Source organism: Tenrec ecaudatus, chromosome 3 (genome assembly GCF_050624435.1).
Source record: "Tenrec ecaudatus isolate mTenEca1 chromosome 3, mTenEca1.hap1, whole genome shotgun sequence".
NCBI lineage: Eukaryota > Metazoa > Chordata > Mammalia > Afrosoricida > Tenrecidae > Tenrec > Tenrec ecaudatus.
The window spans coordinates 115,608,964-115,625,773 of record NC_134532.1 but is presented as its reverse complement, the minus strand read 5'-3'; the positions used below and the strand labels follow the sequence as shown (position 1 = coordinate 115,625,773).

General features: G+C 38.6%; 1 protein-coding gene across 1 annotated transcript in view; it reads left to right on the top strand.

Annotated features, from left to right (window-relative positions):
• Nucleotides 1-16,810, top strand: part of ARHGEF38 (Rho guanine nucleotide exchange factor 38) — a 185,988-nt gene that overhangs the window by 44,330 nt on the left and 124,848 nt on the right. Inside the window, exon 2 of the mRNA XM_075544856.1 lies at nucleotides 5,907-6,094. Within this exon, the coding sequence (XP_075400971.1) occupies nucleotides 5,907-6,094 (188 nt within the window). The remainder of the gene's footprint in view (nucleotides 1-5,906; nucleotides 6,095-16,810) is intronic.

The window sequence follows — 16,810 nt, the reverse complement described above, 5'->3', positions numbered from 1 at the left end:
TTCTTAATCTCCGATGATCATCTTGTGTCCTTTGGGGAAACTATCAGAATTAGCCATTGTATGGCTAATGGTCCTCAGTACCAGCCAACATTACTATGTGAGCTACCTTCAGTGCCTTGAATCGAGCTAATAAGCAGGTCCCTGCAAACCACACTTTGTATTGGATCTTCTTGAAGGCATTTTAACAGATTAAGACAAGTGTGTTCCTGAGAGAACTTGTCTGCAGTCATCCATTGATCCTAGAGACATGTTTTATTTGGAATAAACCAGAAAAATGTATGAACCAGAATGCTGGCAGCAGTACCTTTATCTTACCTTCACATATTCATTTGCAAAGAAATATACAGTTTATGCTGGGAAAATTAAAAAAGCAAATTATAGAATCATATCTATATCATGAACTCATTATTATTAAAAATCAACACAAAAAGTTAACTTCTGTATATACATATGTTTTTATGTGTATCTAGTTGCAGGGGAAGGTTATATACTGAAATTTTGGGAAGATGATACACTAAGCCTTATGAAAGCTAATAATACCTTGAAAACATATTCCAGCAAGCAAATATTACATACAACAAGGTTGTGTCAGTGTCATGCTTAATTCACAGATGAAGAAATTTATGGAACTAGTTCATAGTAAAGGTTGAATCTGAACCCAGCTAGTCTAGTTTCAAAGTCCGTACACTTACCTCTAATATAGATACACACACACAGACGTATGTCTGTATTATTTTGTAGTGAAGCAAATGCATATTATTTTATAATCTAAAAATAAAGGAAACATTTATTAAAAGCTGCTGCAAAACAGTAGCTAGAGCAGGAAGAAGAAAGCAAAAGGAGGATAGGACTAGTGTTAAGCTAAACCTAAGTTATAAGTGAAGAGTGGGCTTTTCTCTCTTTCTCTCAAAAACCAGGGTTCACTTTCGTGCCTAGCATCCCTAGGCAAGCTTCTCAGGACCCTAAAGCCTGCATGGCAAGTGCTCCCTCTTTCCCCCTTCATTCTCTCTCTCATTTGAAAGGAGTTGTTTACCTGCCTCATGGCCATGTTGTTTTTTTGACAAGTTGATAGCTATGAAGAGATACTTGTTGGCTCTGTGTAGTGTAAACGCTCAGATAATATGGAGGAAAGGACCCTATCTTTCCATGGCTACAGACAAGATGCCTAAGGTTGTATTATAAGGATCTCACAGAGCTTCCACATACAACTGCTTTTTTTAATTCCATTTTTTCCATGATGACATGGATGATTTCCATTGATATGTCACAGATGATGAAATGGACGCACTGTGCGGATAAATAAGTTGCCACCACGATCTCATTGCTGCGAGTGACAGAGCTGACCCTCATTCGGATTAATGATCCTTTACCACAAGCCACTGCCAGGAGTCAGCATACATGTTATCAATAAAATTTGTGGCTAGGATAGTCAAAATTCATCAACCCTTCCAAAGAAATGAAACTTGGGTGAAAGAAGTAGAGGATAGGAGAACCAATATGATACTGTGGCACATTTTGTGTAAAAACAATCTAAATATTCTTTCAACCTTATTTTCACTTTGTTTTTGAAATAATCTTCTAGCTTAAGCTAACTATTAGAAAATGTGACAGCTCTATTTTTTTCTTCTTTGCTAAATATTTAGCTTCTCTGTTGCTTTACCCAGAATTAAGGACTACTGCTGTGTTGGACTGCTAACTAAAAGGTCGAGGGTTCAAATCTACCAGTTGCCTCACAGGAGAAAAATGAGGCTGTTTCCATAAATATTCTAGCTTTGAAAATCCTTTGAAGCAGTTTTCCGTATGATAGGGTCACTTTGAGTCATAATTGATTTAATGACTGCATTTCAGTTGAGAAAGCTGAATGTTGATTTGGGCAATAGATGTTCGTAATACTCGTGTGTTACAAGAAGTTCTATAGTTAAAATTTTAATATAACTAGGAAATAAAAGTTTAAAGATAGAGTTAGAACTTATCAGAAAAAAATTGTACCTATAATGCATTGCAGCATTTGTTGATGTAAGAAATGCAAAAGTGGAAAGTTTTGAAGCCTGACCATAAAATGATGCAACTCGTCATTGTTCCTGTAATAAACTTGAGTCAAAAAAGCAAACAAAGAAACCACAGCAGATTGCTCAACACTAAGTTTCTTGAGAAGATTTTTCACACCTGAAGGGAGAAGTTTCTGAAGTTAAACTTACTGCCTGCCATTTTTAATCACCCTTGAATCCTCACGTTTGTTTTTAACAAGGCGTTGAGCAGTATTAGAAACATCTAAGCATTTTTTTAACTGACAAAACTGATGTGCATTTCAAAATGTAACAACTGGAAAATCTGATGCATAAATTGAATTTCTATAGTTATGATCCCAGGAATGGATAACCAAAGGACCCGAGACCGTGTCTTAGCAGTAAGTTGAGCAAAGTTAAGGAAAATTTTCCTTCTCCTTGCTAGGCTCCAGATATTGAAAGATAACTTTTATAAGACAAGGCATACAAAGTTTAGAACTTGCAAAAGCAGACATTGGTCAGATGAGTTTATTTTTTTAAAAACAGCATTCCTTTCTGTTTTCAAAATAATTTCAAGTAATAATCAGATACTATCTGTACTATTGGGTCAGCTCTCGGTTTGTAAGCTTTCTTTTTGTTAATGATCTGTGGTGACACAGGGCGGGTTTGAACCACTCATTTATATGAGTCAGTTGTCAAACATAACCTGCTTGTGCCACCCAGGAATAAAGGACTCTCCACAGGAAACTCACCCCTGGCCAAATTCTAGCTTCAGAATGGCCTTTGCATGTCTCTCCTCTGCCTCCTCCTTTTATACATAGAAAGATGGATGTAGTAATGGCACCCAAGAAGAACTTTTCCTTTCTCATTTGGAACCCTGAATGGCATTCTACTTTGATTTCCTAATGTGCAAAACTTACACAAATTCATAAACATCCCCCACGTTTCCTAACAGATCAAGAATATGAAAACTGTACAATCCCTTGGGAGCATGCATTCTTTCTCCTTGGTGTGGATTCAGCAAAAATCAACGTATGTAGTTGATCTCTGTGACCTCTGATCACGGAGTAGGCCCTGCCTTGGGAAAACAGATGGTCTTCAGTGCTGCTTGCTACATACGTCTTCTTTCCACGAGGAAGGAGCTTCCCAGTTCCCAGGCAACTGATCCGGAAGCATAGTCACCGGCAATTCAGGACAGATCAATCTCGTGCAACTGACAAACTAATGTTAGAATGATCTGTACTGCACTCTCCACGGATGTTTGCTGATTGGGCCTCTGCTTGAACTCCTAAAGCAAGTGGTTCAGGGAGGTACGAATGCTAATTTTTTAAAGTGTCTTTTCTCATTCTCTTTATGATGAACCCATAATGCCTTTAACATTCTCCAATGCCCTTAGCTTTGTTGCTGCCAGCAGTCACGGGGTCCTCCTTTTTTCCCCCCACTGGCATACATTGTGACTCATGAGCTTTTTATCCCAAAGCGCTTCATCTCAGGACATAGTGTCAGCACTGGAGGGACCTCACATAGTCACTAGACTTACCACTAGCTTGACATGAAATGGAACTAAGGTGAAAATTAAGTTTGGAGTGACTTTAAGTGGGAAGCAAATCCATTTACACACATGCACATACAACTGCATACACACATGCATATGCACATATGCATATATATTCTTCCCCCATATCTGTTATTTCTCTGACTCTATGTCTGTAGATGGGTTGTGGCTTCCAAACCTTGATACTGCCCTGCAAAGCTCTTCCTTGAGGATGTTGAGCTTTGTTGCCCTAACAGTCCATATAAAACTGGGCTGCATTTGAGGCTTCCCATTTTTCTCAATACCTCAGTCTTGTGATTTTAAAAATTAGATATTTCCATTGGACAATTCAACGGTTTTGAAATACCAAAATATGCAAAATATTTTAGACAATTCATTAAAAAAATCTTAGTTGGAATTATTTTAATACACTCATTATGTGTTCTGATTAAATGTGAATTGAAAAGAAAAAAAGAAAACAAACCAGCTTTGTGTCATTGTTTTCTGTTTCACTAAGGTATGGATACTACCCATTGGGTATAAAGACATGTTTTAATATGAGGCAAAAACAAGGTTGCAAGTTATTTAACTAATAAAAATCTCCAATTCACTTCAAAATCAACATATTACAGGAAATTCTGAACTGTGGTTTACACATCCTACACTCAGTCTGAAGTCCAACTTTCTAGAGAGAAGCAATAAAATATTTTAAGCATAAATTATGATAGTCAAATATGATACAACTGACTTATTAAGATATTCCTGCAACTTAAGAATTTAAAAAATGGGCAAAAGATTTGAATATACATCTCACCAAAGAAGACATACAAAGGGCAAAGAAGCACAGGAAAAGATGCTCGACATCATTCACTATCCCAAAAAAACCCAACCCGACTGTACTGCCATTGAGCGGGTCCTTGTTCATAGCAACCGTACATAGGGTTTGCCAGGCTGTAATTATGGAGCCCTGGTGGAGTGGTGGGCTATGAATTGATCTGCTAACTAAAAGGTCAGCAGTCAAACCCACCAGTCACTCCTCCAGAGAAAAGGCGAGGCTGTCTATTGTAGAAAAGAATTAAAATATTGGACACATAAAGAGGTGTTCTACTCTGTCCTGTAGGATCACTATGAGTCAGATCCTTGGCAAGAAATGAGGCTGAAAAGATTTACAGGAGCATACAACCCCATCTTTCTCTCATAGAGTGATTGGTGGATTTGAACCACCGACATTTCTGTTAGCACACCAACACTTAAAAACAGGGAAATGTAAACCCAAACCACAAGGATTTACTACTTTATACCTCCTAGGATGAATAAGATAAAAAATTCTGGGAAAAAAGAAATGTTGGTGAGGTTATGAGAGAAATGGGAACCCTTGCCCTTGCTGGTGGGAATACAAACGGATACAACTGCTGTGGACAAGATCAAACATGTAGCTGCCATATAAGCCAGAACTTCCACTCAAGGAGCTTTCACGCAGTGATAAAAACAGAACACATGAACACCAATGCTCCTTTCAGCGCGAGTCATTATTCCAAAAAGTGAAAACAACTTAATACGTAGTGATAAATGAATGGATAAACAAAATGTGGACTATATGAGGAAGTTTCAAAAAGATCATAGAAAATGGAATTAAAATAGAATCGAATTTCTCTATAAACTTTTGAAGTCCTCTCACACATACCATAGAGCATTATTCTGCCATAAGGAGAAATAAAGACCTGATACCTGCCAAAAAATGGACAAACCATAAAAATCACGATGAGTGAAATCATGTATCTATTCTTGTATAAGCCAAGTTTTTCAGCACAATTTTTATTCCGTTTTTGTGGTAAAATTAGGTGCCTCAGCTGACATTCAGGTTGGTTTATACTTGAGTATATACAATCATAAAAATATAAATATTTAATATTTTCACAAGTATGAAAAAGCTAGAATAGGCAAATGTACAGAGACCAAAGTGTAGGATCAGTTACCAGGGTCAGGAGAGAGGGAAAAAAGCGGGGTCACTGTTTGGGAAGCAGTGAATTTGGTTTATGATGATGAGAAATTTTACAGTGGTTACTGTGGTGGCTGCACAAGATGATTCATGTAGTTGATGTCAGTAAATTGTACATGTGATGCATATTAAATAGGCAAATATTCTATTATATATATGTTCATAACAATAAAAAATGGAAGCGAACAAAGAACTGCATATTCTCTGCCCATTGGGTTCATGACTCCATAAGATTCATCCCTTACAGGTCAACTAGTGCACATAATTTCTAAGCAGCCTGCAGTGAAGATACCCAAGCCCCTTTCCTGCTAACAGGAAAAAGAACCCTCTATGGAAAGTCTTACATGTACGTGTTTTTATTTATTAGAAAAGATGACTCCTCAGGCCGGATGCTGTGCAGCTGAGACTCCCGCCCAGGAAGACGAGCATCAGCTGGTGAGAATGATGGCAAAGCGGTCAAAAATCATTCAGGAGCTGATGCAGACAGAGAAGGACTATGTCAATGACCTAGAGCTGTGCGTTAGGGAAGTGATTCAGCCTCTGAGAAATAAACAGGTAAAAGCAACGTCAAGGTATATACTTTCCCCAAATGATTATTGTTTTAAAATTCACCCAAATTCTAAATAGGATGACCTGGACTGATACATTGAAATGCCTATCGATACAATTTTTATAGCATCTTCTGGAGTAGATGACTTAGCTTTCTTTCTGAGTCTCGGGTTTTGGGTTCCATATATATACAATACCAAACTTCCCCCTGTGTGTGTCCTCCTTTACATCTGTGTCTGTAACCCTTTTGTAAAACATCACTCAGAAACAATTAGGTGCCGGGCCCACCTACTGTGGTATGACCTCATTTGACCCATTTGATCACAAAAGAAAAAACCCTGTTTTTCCAAACAATATCACATTTGCATGTATAGATTGGGATTTCAACATATCTTTTGGGGAAACATCATTCAATCCAAGTCCTATCCCTTTATACTAAAGAAATTGCCTACATTCCTGACTTTATTACTATTTATTTCTCTCTAAATTAAATATGAAATATTTTCTATAGGTGAGAGCATCTGTGATTAAAACATATTAGAATGAGAGAAACATGTGGAACAAATCTCAAAATCCAAAAAGAAACCAGGCCATTGACTAGCTAGAGATGGATGGGACCCTTAACTATGGCATTTAGTCATCCTTTGGGTTAGAATTGAGCTCGCTCTTCTGAATCAATTTTCAGCCAAATAGTAGGTGGGGTATGAAGGGAAACACCACCACCAATGAGGTCTGCACACCTGAGAGGTCAACTATTTGAGATCCAAAGGGAAGTATTTACTCAAGGTCAAAGGTCAGGGGGGTTAAGCAAGAAAGAGAAATGGAAGTCAGAAACACAGGGGGAGTTGGATAAGCGATGTTACCATAGGGGATTACACTGCATGCGATGAAGCAACATGTGTATGAATTGCTGAATCTTACATTCAACAAAAGCTGATGTTCTGCTCTACAAACCTTCATCCTATTCACAAGAAAAGTTTAAATTTAAAAAGTATAGACACAAGTTACTAAAATCTGTATCTATGAAGAGTCAGTGATCAATATCAAAAGACTAAACTATGTAGTAAAGTTCCTTATTTTGAATTCACCTTTCTTATTTGTATCAGGTGGAATAAAAAGTTTATTGGATATGAAAATGTTGCCAGTTTAAGACTATTTATTATAATCATGATTTAATTTGGCCCTATTGATATTTTTCCTAGTTAAAAAATGCAGTTTAGATGAAAACTTGCATAGCAAGTTAGCTTTGCAGCCAATACTTTATACACATTTTGTTTCATGACATTAGTTGCAATACGCTTTGCACTTCCTCCCCAAGTTCCCTGTTATCCTTCTTTCCTGCCCTTCTCTGCCTCGTGAGCTTTGTTTGGGGGCAAATCCTTTCCGTTAGGTCTCAAGTTGTAGTTGTTGTTAGGTGCTGTTGAATCCATTTTGACTCATAGTCACTCTGAACAACAGAACAAACCACAAAGCAGTCCTCTGCCATCCCTTCAATTGTTCTTATGTTGAGCCCATTGTGGCAGCCACTGTCTCAATCCATATTGAGGAGTCTTACTCTTTTTGGCTGGCTCTCCTCTTTGCCAAGCATGATATCCTATTCCAGGGACTGGTGTCTCCTGATAACATGTCTAAAGTACACGAATGAATTCTTGCCATCCTTGCTCCTAGGGAGCATTCTGACTACATTTCTTCCAAGACAGACTTGTTTGTTTGTTTGTGGTATCTTCAATATTCTTTACCAGCATAGTAATTCAAAAGCATCATTTTATCTTCAGTCTTTCTTATTCAATGAACAACTTTCACATGCATCTGGGGTGATTGAAAATACCATGGCCTGGGTCAGGTGCCTCTTAGTTCCCAAAGTAACATCCTTGATTTTAAACACTTTAAGGAGGTCTTGTGCAGCAGATTTACCAAATACAATGCATCATTTGATCTCTTGACTGTTGTTTTCATGAGCATTGATTATGGATCCAAGCAAGACGAAATCCTTGCAAACTTCAAAAGTTTTCTCCATTATCATGGTATTGCCTTTTGGGCCAATTGTGAGGATTTTAGTTTTCTTTACATTAAGTTGTAATTCATATTGAAGGCTGAAACCCTTGATATTCATCATCAACTGGTTTAAGTCCTCTGTGTTGTCATCTGCACATTTCAAGTTGTTAATGTCTTCTTCCCATCCTGATGCAGCATTCTTATTCTTATGAACCAGATTCTCTGATTATTTGGTCAGAACACAGATTGAATAGAAGTGGTGAGAGGCTAGGACCCTGTCACACACATTCCCTGGTTTTAAACCATGCAGTATTCTCCTGCTCTGTTTACCCAACCCTCTTGATCCATGTACAGGTTCTCCATGAGCACACTCACGTATTCTCTTTCTTCTCAAGGCAATCCCTCATTTGCTCTGATCCACACAGTTGAATGCCTTGGCATAGTTCATAAAACACAAGTAAACATCTTTCTGGTATGCCCTGCTTTGAGCCAAGATCCTTCTGACATCAGCAGTGATACTCATAGGGATGATTATTATGAGAAGTATCTTTCTCACAGGGGTTATTATTTACTTTACTGATCTATTGTTTGGCTTCAGGGTATTCCCCAGGCAGGGGTTCAGTTCCAGGTGTGAAGGTTGTCTACTAACCACAGTCTCGAACATTTTATCAGTCCCCATGAGACCAATAAGTCCGAATTTTTCTACACTTTTCTCCCATTCTGTCTAGAATTGTGTCTGTCATTCTGATCACAACAGCTAGTAGTGGTAGGCAGACATTAGAAAATTCTCTGGTTTCAGATTGGTAGATATTGTGATTCACATGCTCCATTCGTACTTTGGGCTAATTGTGATTTTCTTTACTTTTCGTGGTGCAGTGTAGCACTGATGAAACATACAATGTCCCTCTAGTCCTTTAATGCTCCCCAACCCCGAAACCCCCACTATCATGATCCCAATTCTACATTGCAAATATGGCTAGATCAGAGGATGTACACTGGTACAGACAGGAACTGTAAACCCCGGGAATCCAGGACAGATGATCCCCTCAGGACCAGTGGTGAGAGTGGTAATACTGGGAGGGTGGAGGGAAGGTGGGGAAGAAAGAGGGAACTGATTACAAGGATCTACATATAACCCCCCTCCCTGGGGGACGGACAGCAGAAAAGTGAGTGAAGGGAGACTTCAGACAGTGTAAGACATGACAAAATAATAATAAGTTATAAATTATCAAGGGTTCATGAGGGAGGGGGCGGAGAGAGAGGGGGAAAATGAGGAGCTGATACCAAGGGCTCAAGTAGAAAGCAAATGTTTTGAGAATGATGATGTCAACAAATGTACAAATGTGCTTGACACAATGGATGGATGTATGGACTGTAATGAGTTGTATGAGCCCCCAATAAAATAATTTAAAAATACCTCAATTGCTGCATATCATAGTAGAGCACTGAATCCTTGAACATTATGTTATGCCAATTAACTTATCTGTCTTGTGAAATTATTCCTTAACTCCCAGGCCTAATGACTAATTCTGACAATGATTCATTTGGTTATGGCCAAGAAACTTTCATAAGATTGCCCTATTTTCTCTACCAAACTCACTCTCACGGAGTCTATCTGAACTCATAAGGATGCTGTAGGGCAGTTTAGAACTATCCTATGGGATTTCTTATACTTTCCATCTTTACAGTCTCATCGCTCTCCCACGAAGCAGTTGGGGGTGGGTTTAAACTGCCGACTTTGTGGTTAGCAGTTCAACCTTTAACTCCTATACCTTGTTCCTTGCTCAGCTATGTACATGGAAATATTTATAGCACACACAAATACACATGTGCAATTACCCACATGTTCATGTTCAGTGTGTATGTCTGCCTATGTACCTACCCATAAATTATTAATTATTGATATTTAAAGATTGTGTATAATAATATTTACCTTTATTGTTCCAAACTTTGTGTGTCTCTCAGTACCTTCCCTTGCCTTAGTCATATTGTTCAAATTTTTGTTTGTATTTTTTCTCTCTCTCTCTTTCTCGGTCTCACACACACATACGTAAACCTGCTGCCATAGAGTTACTTCTGACTCACGGTGACCCGAGGCTTCTGAGACTGTAAATTTCCCACTGAGAAGCTGATGTGTTTACAACACTGATTTGTGGTTATCAGCCCAACATGGATAATAGACAACTCCAAAGTCGCTGCCATCCAGTTGATTCCCAGTCATAGCAACCCTCTAGGACAGAGTAGATTGCCCCCGTAAGTTTCAGACAACTGTGCATCTGTTTATGGGAGTAGAAAGCTTCAATCTTTCTCCTGAGGCATGACTGGTGGATTCCAACTGCTGACTTTGTAGTTAGTAGCCCAACATGTAACCCACAATCCACTAGGGCTCATGTATGACATATATAGGGATAGGTATATGTGCTTTTCCCTTTTTCTTTCTTCTGCTTCCTATAAAATCCTAATACGTTCCCTAGGTGGCACAAGTGATTCCATGTTACACTACTTAACCTAGAGGTTGGTGTTAGAATACAACCAGCATGCCGTGGAAGAAAGGTCTGGCTCTCTGCTTCTGTGAAGATTACAGTCAGAAAGTGCTGCGGAGCAGTTTGTCGCACGTGGAGGCACCTTGAGGCCGAGTTGATAAAATTATCATGTTTTCTCTGTTGTTGTTGAAATTGTCACGATCCCAGTGTCTCAGACCAGCTCACCTTAAACATTTTCACTATGATGGCTTATTGATTTGGCATGGTTAATGCTGGAATTGCTATTTCTCACACTTCCAACTCGTTTCTTTCGTTATTTCATTGAGTTGATAGCATGTTGATTTTCCACACCACAGCTGGAGTGAGGCGTTACCTGGAGTGAGGGCTGCTCACCACCAACAAGGTCAACAGTTCAAAATCACTAGCTTCTCTGAGGGGGGTGGGGTGAGGATGAGTCTTCCTACTCCTGTACAGATCTATAGTCTAGGAAACCCACCAGGTCAATCCTACCCTGTTCTATAGGATAGAATATATAGGGTGTAGGAGTTTATAGTTCTGCAGGGTCACTATGAGTCAGGAATTACTTGGAGGACAGTGAGCATGAGCACTTCTTTTGGTTTAGGTCTTTTGTCAGTCTTCTTTTTTAACTATGAAATGGAGTTTCAATCTTGCCACCAGTGTAGACCTGCTCAATGGGATTTCCCTGTCTGAAAATCTTCTCAGAAGCAGATGAGCTCACCTTTCTCTGAGGAGGGAGTGGTGGGAGCAATCTGATGCTTTCCTTACTGTGCCAGCAGGGCTCCTTAGGAGCCATATACCTTATAAATATTTACAATTCCTGGGGTAGTTATTGTATGTTACCCAGTCTCTCTAATTCATTAACTTTGCCACCTTTTCGGTTTTCATGATTTCTTTCAATGGTCTCTTCTCTCCTGAGAATTTAAACACTGTGGTCCTTGCATGCAACCTTCCTGTCATTACAGCCTCCAAATCTATAAATGAATGTATACAGTGCTCATGTGACCCGGGACAGGCTGACAGCCACGTTTAGCAAAAACTGGACAACGTAAGGATAATTTCTACATACACAGGTCAGTTTAGAAGATGCTTTGGGAAGTCAGCTAATCCATAACATTTTGTTGATACAAAACCAAATTCAGGATATTCCCGGAAGAAACAAATCATTTTAAAACACAGAAATAGGATACAGAAAGTTGAATACTGAGGAAAAACCCCAGGCTTCTGTGAATACTATGATGTATGACATAGGAATATGAGGGTAATTGCTCCGTGATAATTGTGGCTATCAACATTAACTCTTGGTTTCAACACTTTTTGACAAGTAGACCTTCAGCTAACTGACAGGTCAAGCAGGACAGTTACATGCGCTTTAATAACAGCATTATTAGAGGGTTTGCACAGATAGCGAACATTATCACCAACAGTCAGTGTTGAAATGTTGAGTGGGGAAACTGGTCTAGTTATTTATTACTCAAACAGGGAAATGAGAGTGACTATTTTTGGCAGTAGGTCAAAATAAATCAAAACTAATCCAATAGTGGAAAGGTTTTTCTGTGATAGGAAAAGACCAAAAAGTGATTGGAAATAGTAGCTAAATGGATTAAATTACATTTCTTTCTTGACTTTGGTTTAAGGTACCAAAAAAGCTCAAAAGCTCATTATTGTCCAGTCAATGCCAACTCATAGTAATGCTATAGAACAGGGTAGAATGGCCTCTGTCAGTTTTTATGACTGTAACTGTTTCCAGTAGAAAGTCCCATCTTTCTCTCACAGAGTGGTTGGTGGTTTTGAACTGTGAACCTTGCAGATCACAGTCCAATGTGAAACCACAACACTACCAGGGTTCCTTAGGGTACAAAAGGGACCTCAAATCTCAAATATAATGTAAGGAGGACATTTATTAATTCTTAAGAGGGAACAAGGCAAGACAAAGACACATCATCTGGATTAGGGAGGCCATGAGCACTAGGTTATAATGGTGCCTTAGGATTCATAGCCCCATGGTGACTTAAATAGGGCATGGAGATTAAAGAAACTGGTGGCAGATCACTAAATCACCATTACAGGTGGGGCTACATGATTAAGACATGGATCATGTACATGATGTTAGAAAGCTTACAGCATTCATGCCTGGACTTTCAACCAAGGCAGACAGGGCATGACTATTGACTACGAGACCCTCAGTACTGTGATCTCTATTAGGACACAGGCAAGCAGGTTCCTAAGGGAGACTACCCCTCTCTCTGGGCTGGCAAGGAGGTGTGGACGTAATTCGCTTTCCCATACACTCTGCCTGGGAAGCAATCCCATGTTTCTGTTGCTGTTAGGATCCCTGGAGTTTGTTCTGACACATAGCAACCCTGTGTGCAACAGAAGGAAACAATGCTCTGTCTTACAACATGTCCACAATTGCCATGTTTGATGCCGTTGTTGCAGTCACTGTGTCAGTCCATATTGTCAAGAGTCTTCCTCTTTTTCTTTTTTTTTATTGTTGAGTATTACCTTTGTTTTTTATAACATTCTTCCTCTTTTTCACTGACCTGCTTTATCAAGCAGGATGCTATTGTCCTAGGACTGCTCTCTCCTGATCACACATCCAAAGTATGGGGGATGAAGTTTTGCCATCCTTGCTACTAAGGAACATTCTGGTTGTACTTCTTCCAAGACAGACTTATTTGTTCCTTTGTCAGTCCATGTTATTTTCAATATTCTTCACCAGCACCATACTTCAAATGTATTGATTCTTCTTTGGCCTTTCTTATTTAATGTTCAAAGATCACCTGCATATGGGATGATTAAAAATACCATGGCTTGGGCCGGGTGCACTTTAGTCCCCAAAGTAACATCCTTGCTTTTCAACACTTCGATGCAGGCTCGTACAGCAACTTTGCCCAGTGCAATGTGTCATTTGGTTTCTTGACTGCTGCTTCCATTGTGGACATAAGAAAGATGAAATCCTTTAATATGTTTTCTATTTATCACCATATTAGTTAGTGGTTGAGTTGTGAAGACTTTGGTCTTCTTTACATTGAGTTGTTATTTATACTGAAGGCTGCAATCCTTGATTTCTATCAGCAAGTGCCTCAAGTCCTCATTTCCAGAAAGCAAGGTTGAATCATCTGCATAGCACAGGTTATTAATAAACCTGCCTCCAATCCTGATGCTGCATTCTTCTTCAGAGAATCCAGGTTCTCTGATTATTTTCTCAGCATACAGATTGAATAAGTGTAAGGAGAGGATAGGACCCTGATGCATACGATTCTTGATTTCATATCATGTACTATATATCGCCTTGTTTTATTTCCACAAGTGCTTCCTGATCCATGTACAGGTTCCAGATGAGTGTTCTGAAATCCCATTATTCACGAGGCTATCCATCGTCTGTATGATTCACAGAGCCAGGTGCTCTTTCCCAATCAATGAAACACAAATGGACATCTTTCGGGTGTGTTCTGCTTTCAGCCAAGATCTATCTGACAACAGCAATGATATCCTTATTCCATGTCCTCTTCTGAATCCGGCCTGAACTTTTGGCAGATCCTGTCAATGTACTACTGCAATTGTTGGGTGATCCTCAGCAAAATTTTAGTTGCATGTAATATTAATGATAGTTCTAGAATTTGAGCATTATGTTGGGTCACCTTTCTTTGCAAATAATACAAATATGAATGTTTTCCAAACTTCCGGGCATAGTCAAGAAGTGCTTCTAGAACTTCCTAAGCTTGTTGAAATATTACAATTGGTATTCCATCAATTCCTAGAGTTTTGTTTTGGAGAATGCTTTCAATGTAGCTTGGACATCTTCCTCCAGTATCGTTGGTTCTTGCACATATGCACCTCCTGAAATGGTGGGATGTCCATTTGTTCTTTTTGGTACAGTGACTTTCTGTCTGTTTCCATCTTCTTTTGATGCCTCCTGCTTCAGTTGATTCTTTCCCCATAGAAAGTTTAAGATACGCTGAGCATGTTCTTTCTCTTTGCTTTTCTAATTCTAGGTCTTTTCATATTTCACTCAAATATTTGAGTTTTTCTTCTAGAACTGCCATTGAAATTTTCTGTTTAGCTCTTTAGCTTCATCATTGTTATTGTTGTTTTCCCATTTGCTTGACTACTCTACTATTAAAAGCAAGTTTCAGAGTCTCTTCTGATGTCATTTGAACAGGAAAAGGGGACACTTGATGCACACCTTTTCTGATTTAAGCCAAATCACTTTATTTTTAAAATCTGTGTGCAAAACAGATAAAGCAAGAAGTTTGATTATATTAAGGATTGAGATTAGATGAGGCATTGAGATTAGAAGGAGACTCATTAGCAATCCACAGTATTCACATGACACACTTTGCTTGTTGAAAACAAAGAGGATGAATCCCTTGCTGATGAAGAGCAAAGGCTAATCATAAACATGATTACACCTAGAAGTCAAGAAAAAAAATCCTCACAACTGAACTAATAGACCAAATCATGCTAAATGAAGACTAGATTGAAGTTGTCAAGGGTTTAATTTTGCTTAGATTCAAAACCAACACCCATGGGAAAAAAGAGTTAAGAGATCTCTTTAATGTGTTAAAGAGCAAAGCTGTCACTTTGAGGTTTCAGGTGTGTCTGGCTCAATTCATGTTATTTTCCATTGCCTCATATGCATGCAAACTCTAGACAGAAAGACCAAAGAGGAATTGATGTATTTAAATAATATTGTTGACAAAGAATATTGAATATATTCTGGGCTGCCAGAATAAGGAAGAAATTCTACCTTGGAAAAAGCACAGTTAAATTGTTCCTTAGAAACAAAGTTAAAGAGACTTTATCTCATATATATGGGATATGTCATCAAGAAGGATCAGTAATGTAAATCATCCTCAAAAAAACGGAAGACACTCAATGAAATGAAAATTCACACAGTGACTGCAACAATGAACCAAACATAATGATGATTGTGAGGACAGAATAGGAATAGGTAGTGCACCGTTCTGTCATACATAGGGTTACTGTGATAGGTAGATTTATTGTGCCAACCTGACCAATAAGAACATGTGGGATTAATAAGGTCGCAGTTTGATTGGAGGGCAAGAGATAAATGACTCGGTGAGTCCCGCCTCTCTGGTGATTGGACCAGTGTGCGGCTGCCTCAACTTGAGAGCTACACTACCTGTGGGACACCCAAACCATGGACTGTGTCGCTAGATCTTAAGGTTCCTTCAAGACCTGCTTTGCCATACTGCTGGTGTGTATATCACTTGAGCTCGGGACTACCGGATCCTGCCATCTGGCTGACTGTTGGTGACCTGCCCTGTTGTTTGCTGCCTGTGGCCAAACTTCCTGCATTGCTCTATGGAAGACTGAGCTTTCTGCTTCCTCGACCTTGGACCCAGCAGCCAAGGACTTCTAGTATATTAACTATTTCAAGGAAATGAGTTCAACTGAGCCCTCTATACTGCTGTGTGGACTAATTAGCTGTTATATTCCTTCGTGCTGCATAAATCAATCAATCTATCTATCTATAATCATAAGTGTCCTGGTTTTGTTTTTCTAGAGAACCCTGCCTAACACAATTACTAAGAGTCAAGACCCACTCAACTCTTCCTAAGAAAAATAATACCATTCACATTGGGATACATTATATGATGCTTTCATAATTTTTTATTAGCAGTATATAAAAGAAATAATCATCTATCACTCTACCTGTTAGAAACAAGTATTGTAAATATTTAGATTTATTTTCTAGGTTAAAAAGACAAACCAACATATTTCATGAGACTTGAATCATTACATATACAAATTATATATTATTTAAGTTATATAAATATATTATAAGGAAAAGAGTACCAAGAGACTTAAAACAGTTTGTGAAAAAAAACACTATCTTTCATTTATTTTATACAATTTTAAAGCTTTATTACATATATAATACACACATATGTATACATATATGCATGTACTATTTTAGAGTTTGGTAGTATGATGCTGTGATTTTGTACTAAGTGAAAGGGTATAAGGTTGAACTCAGACAGCAGTGTCAAGGTAGGCAAGCCTGGTGATCTACTACCATAAAGAATATAACCAGGCAAACCCTCTGAACTAATTTTATTCCATAGTACATGGGGTTGCCAGGAGTCAGAACTGACTCAAAAGTACTGAGTTTTAAACTTGTCTTTAATGGTAGCTTTTGCCCCTGAAAATTAGGTCAGACTTATATATTTTTAAAATTATATAGAAAATGTTTACT